The following is a 5000-nucleotide window of genomic DNA, read 5'->3' on the forward strand; positions in this document are numbered from 1 at the left end:
TCAGGGAGTGCACTAGCCTCACCCCCCCCCCCCCCCCCTCTCAGGGAGTGCACTAGCCTCACCCCCCCCCCTCTCAGGGAGTGCACTAGCCTCACCCCCCCCCCCCCTCTCAGGGAGTGCACTAGCCTCACCCCCCCCCCCCCCCCTCTCAGGGAGTGCTCTAGCCTCACCCCCCCCCCCCCCTCTCAGGGAGTGCACTAGCCTCACCCCCCCCCCCTCTCAGGGAGTGCACTAGCCTCACCCCCCCCCCCCCCCTCTCAGGGAGTGCACCAGCCCCCCCTGGTGGAGGGGGTGGGAGGTGCAGGAGTGGTCCCGCATCACCAGCCTGAGGAGCTGCTGGTCTGGTACTCTGAGGCCCTCAGTAGATCATGGACCTGCTAGTGTGGCGTTATCTAAATCTCTCTGCTGTTATTTTATCCACTGTCCCCCCATGCCTGCCCCCCCAGGTGAGGTTAGTGCCGCTCAGCTCTGAGGACCCTCGCTTCGTGGCGTCCTTTGAGGCGTCAGCGGCACTCTACGCCCGCTACCAGATGGCCGTTCACGCAGACGCCCCCTCCGACTGTAACGAGAGCGAGGTACATCATACCTTACTGTGCCCTGCAACATTCTGCTCCTGGCACTCTGCTGTACACAGCCACTCTGCTACATTGTGCTCCTTCCTGCCTGTGGTCAGAGAATCTGCCTGGAAAATGACCTTTTGTCACCTCAGACACCTGTAGGGCCTTACACACTCCTGCAGTTCCTCCTGCATGTTTACACCTCTGGCATGTGTCTGTTTGCAACTATCTGGTCATATTTGACTCTTAGTGTAAAGTTGTCCGTTTCTTCATGGTTCTGTCCAGGTTTCTGTATGAGCAGCCTGGGTTAGGGGCAGTAATGTCAGGGGTCTGCAGCATCACAGGTGATATACAGGACAGGTGGAGACATGGTGGTTGTCGTGACGACTGCCAGGAGGGAGGCTTAGTTCCACTGTATTGGACAGGAAGGGGCGTGGCATTCACCTCATCATCATCATCATCTCACCACCTAGAATCCCAGGTGGCTCTGGCTCATGAGCCTCCAGTACCAGTAGAGCAGAGGGGTTTACACCCTGTGTGTGTGTGTGTGTGTTTGGGGCCTCTACTTCTGAATGTCTTTTTTTCAGTACTGTGACACTTTTTATTAGCGTGACGTGAATGAGAAGTGGTTTTTGTGAGCTGAAGGTGGACACTCCCAGAAAGGTTTAACCACCCAGCTATTAAACATCAGGGCCAGTTGAAATATTTGTTTTGGGAGTCTGGGCACCATGTATAAACACAAGGAATTGAAACTAACTCACTAACTAAGAGAGGTTAAGGTCAGTTTTTTTTTGGGGGGGGGGGGGGTGGGTGGAGGAGGAGGAGGTGAGAGGCAGTCTAGTCAGGATGTGAACCTCCTGGACCTTACGGCTCTGTCCCTCCCCGGTGACGGCTCTGTCCCTCCCCGGTGACGGCTCTGTCCCTCCCCGTTGACGGCTCTGTCCCTCCCCTCCAACGAGTCTCAGCTTGTTACCAAACCCTCCTGCTCGTAAAAGCGAGGGAATTAATAAATATCAAAAGCTGTCAGATTGGGCAGTCTGTGGTGGATACTTTCCTGGTGCCATAACAGAGCACTATTAACAGGGAGATGTGTCTGTGTGTGTGTTCATTTACATTTAGTCATTTAGCATACGCTCTTATCCAGAGCGACTTACAGTAAGTACAGGGACATTCCCCCCGAGGCAAGTAGGGTGAAGTGCCTTGCCCAAGGACACAACGTCATTTGACACAGCCAGGAATTGAACTGGCAACCTTCAGATTACTAGCCCGATTCCCTAACCGCTCAGCCACCTGACTTAATGGGGAGGTGTGTGTGTGTGTCTTTATAGGGAAGTGTGTGTGTGTTTATAGAAAGGTGTGCGTGTTAATAGGAAGGTGTGTATGTATGTTTGCGTCAGTGCCGATCCTGCCCAGGTTTTCACCTCCTCCCGGGGCCAGAGAGAGAGGAGGGATGAGGAGCGGGGAGGACAGGAGCGGGGGAGGACAGGAGCGGGGGAGGACAGGAGCGGGGGAGGACAGGAGCGGGGAGGACAGGAGCGGGGAGGACAGGAGCGGGGAGGACAGGAGCGGGGAGGACAGGAGCGGGGAGGACAGGAGCGGGGGAGGACAGGAGCGGGGGAGGACAGGAGCGGGGAGGACAGGAGCGGGGAGGACAGGAGCGGGGAGGACAGGAGCGGGGAGGACAGGAGCGGGGAGGACAGGAGCGGGGAGGACAGGAGCGGGGGAGGACAGGAGCGGGGGAGGACAGGAGCGGGGGAGGACAGGAGCGGGGAGGACAGGAGCGGGGGAGGACAGGAGCGGGGGAGGACAGGAGCGGGGGAGGACAGGAGCGGGGGAGGACAGGAGCGGGGGAGGACAGGAGCGGGGGAGGACAGGAGCGGGGAGGACAGGAGCGGGGAGGACAGGAGCGGGGGAGGACAGGAGCGGGGGAGGACAGGAGCGGGGAGGACAGGAGCGGGGAGGACAGGAGCGGGGAGGACAGGAGCGGGGAGGACAGGAGCGGGGAGGACAGGAGCGGGGGAGGACAGGAGCGGGGGAGGACAGGAGCGGGGAGGACAGGAGCGGGGAGGACAGGAGCGGGGAGGACAGGAGCGGGGAGGACAGGAGCGGGGAGGACAGGAGCGGGGGAGGACAGGAGCGGGGGAGGACAGGAGCGGGGGAGGACAGGAGCGGGGGAGGACAGGAGCGGGGAGGACAGGAGCGGGGGAGGACAGGAGCGGGGGAGGACAGGAGCGGGGGAGGACAGGAGCGGGGGAGGACAGGAGCGGGGGAGGACAGGAGCGGGGGAGGACAGGAGCGGGGAGGACAGGAGCGGGGAGGACAGGAGCGGGGGAGGACAGGAGCGGGGGAGGACAGGAGCGGGGGAGGACAGGAGCGGGGGAGGACAGGAGCGGGGGAGGACAGGAGCGGGGGAGGACAGGAGCGGGGGAGGACAGGAGCGGGGGAGGACAGGAGCGGGGGAGGACAGGAGCGGGGGAGGACAGGAGCGGGGGAGGACAGGAGCGGGGAGGACAGGAGCGGGGGAGGACAGGAGCGGGGAGGACAGGAGCGGGGGAGGACAGGAGCGGGGAGGACAGGAGCGGGGGAGGACAGGAGCGGGGGAGGACAGGAGCGGGGAGGACAGGAGCGGGGAGGACAGGAGCGGGGGAGGACAGGAGCGGGGAGGACAGGAGCGGGGAGGACAGGAGCGGGGGAGGACAGGAGCGGGGGAGGACAGGAGCGGGGGAGGACAGGAGCGGGGGAGGACAGGAGCGGGGGAGGACAGGAGCGGGGGAGGACAGGAGCGGGGAGGACAGGAGCGGGGAGGACAGGAGCGGGGAGGACAGGAGCGGGGAGGACAGGAGCGGGGGAGGACAGGAGCGGGGGAGGACAGGAGCGGGGGAGGACAGGAGCGGGGGAGGACAGGAGCGGGGGAGGACAGGAGCGGGGGAGGACAGGAGCGGGGGAGGACAGGAGCGGGGAGGACAGGAGCGGGGAGGACAGGAGCGGGGGAGGACAGGAGCGGGGGAGGACAGGAGCGGGGAGGACAGGAGCGGGGAGGACAGGAGCGGGGAGGACAGGAGCGGGGGAGGACAGGAGCGGGGAGGACAGGAGCGGGGAGGACAGGAGCGGGGGAGGACAGGAGCGGGGGAGGACAGGAGCGGGGGAGGACAGGAGCGGGGGAGGACAGGAGCGGGGGAGGACAGGAGCGGGGGAGGACAGGAGCGGGGGAGGACAGGAGCGGGGGAGGACAGGAGCGGGGGAGGACAGGACTGAGAGTTAAGTGATTTGGGGGAAACTCTAGCCTCCCCTGGGGCAGGTTCTTACAGCCTGCCCTGACACACACACACGAGCCCACAGTCAGCCCTGTCCCTCTGGTACACATGCACTCTGTCTCATGCACACAGGTGCATGGTGGATTGGTACCACAGCTGTAGACGGTCTTGGCTGATGGTACCACAGCTGTAGACGGTCTTGGCTGATGGTACCACAGCTGTAGATGATCCTGGTTGATGGTACCACAGCTGTAGATGGTCTTGGTTGATGGCACCACAGCTGTAGATGGTCTTGGTTGATGGTACCACAGCTGTAGATGGTCTTGGTTGATGGTACCACAGCTGTAGATGGTCCTGGCTGATGGTACCACAGCTGTAGATGGTCCTGGTTGATGGTACCACAGCTGTAGATGGTCTTGGCTGATGGTACCACAGCTGTAGATGGTCCTGGCTGATGGTACCACAGCTGTAGATGGTCCTGGTTGATGGTACCACAGCTGTAGATGGTCCTGGCTGATGGTACCACAGCTGTAGATGGTCCTGGCTGATGGTACCACAGCTGTAGATGGTCCTGATGGTACCACAGCTGTAGATGGTCCTGGCTGATGGTACCACAGCTGTAGATGGTCCTGGCTGATGGTACCACAGCTGTAGATGGTCCTGGCTGATGGTACCACAGCTGTAGATGGTCGTGCAGTGTTGTTGGTTCAGGTCCATGGTTCCTGTCAGGACAGGAAGGAGGCCACACTGCGGAGGGTGGGCCCCACACTGCGGAGGGTGGGCCCCACACTGCGGAGGGTGGGCCCCACACTGCGGAGGGTGGGCCCCACACTGCGGAGGGTGGGCCCCACACTGCGGAGGGTGGGCCCCACACTGCGGAGGGTGGGCCCCACACTGCCAGGCAGTGTCCCTCTCACCTCATCTCTCCAGACACCTCAGACAGGTCTGGGGTGTCGGGGAGCGAGGGGTGCCAGGAGGAGATGATATCCATGTGGAAGAGAACAGGAAGTTACAGAGGCTCCTCACCACTTCATTTACAGTGTGTGTGTGTGTGCGTGTGCGTGCAGATGTCTGCCTTTTGTCAGTGTCTGTAAATCTGGAATAGCCCTGTTCTAGAACCCCCTCCCTGTTTTGGGCTATAGGGTCAGATACATCAGGACTTACTCACCACTGGAGCACAACTAAATTG

General features: G+C 62.1%; 1 protein-coding gene and 1 long non-coding RNA gene across 2 annotated transcripts in view; one reads left to right on the forward strand and one right to left on the reverse strand.

Moving 5' to 3' along the window:
* The window catches only part of LOC134022707 (uncharacterized), a 110317-nt gene that overhangs the window by 58076 nt on the left and 47241 nt on the right, over positions 1-5000 (reverse strand). The window lies entirely within an intron of this gene.
* The window catches only part of LOC134022705 (arginyl-tRNA--protein transferase 1), a 41626-nt gene that overhangs the window by 15096 nt on the left and 21530 nt on the right, over positions 1-5000 (forward strand). Inside the window, exon 7 of the mRNA XM_062464458.1 lies at positions 447-575. Coding sequence (XP_062320442.1) covers positions 447-575 — 129 coding nt within the window. The remainder of the gene's footprint in view (positions 1-446; positions 576-5000) is intronic.

Source organism: Osmerus eperlanus, chromosome 6, assembly GCF_963692335.1.
Source record: "Osmerus eperlanus chromosome 6, fOsmEpe2.1, whole genome shotgun sequence".
In the NCBI taxonomy this organism is placed as follows: Eukaryota; Metazoa; Chordata; class Actinopteri; order Osmeriformes; family Osmeridae; genus Osmerus; species Osmerus eperlanus.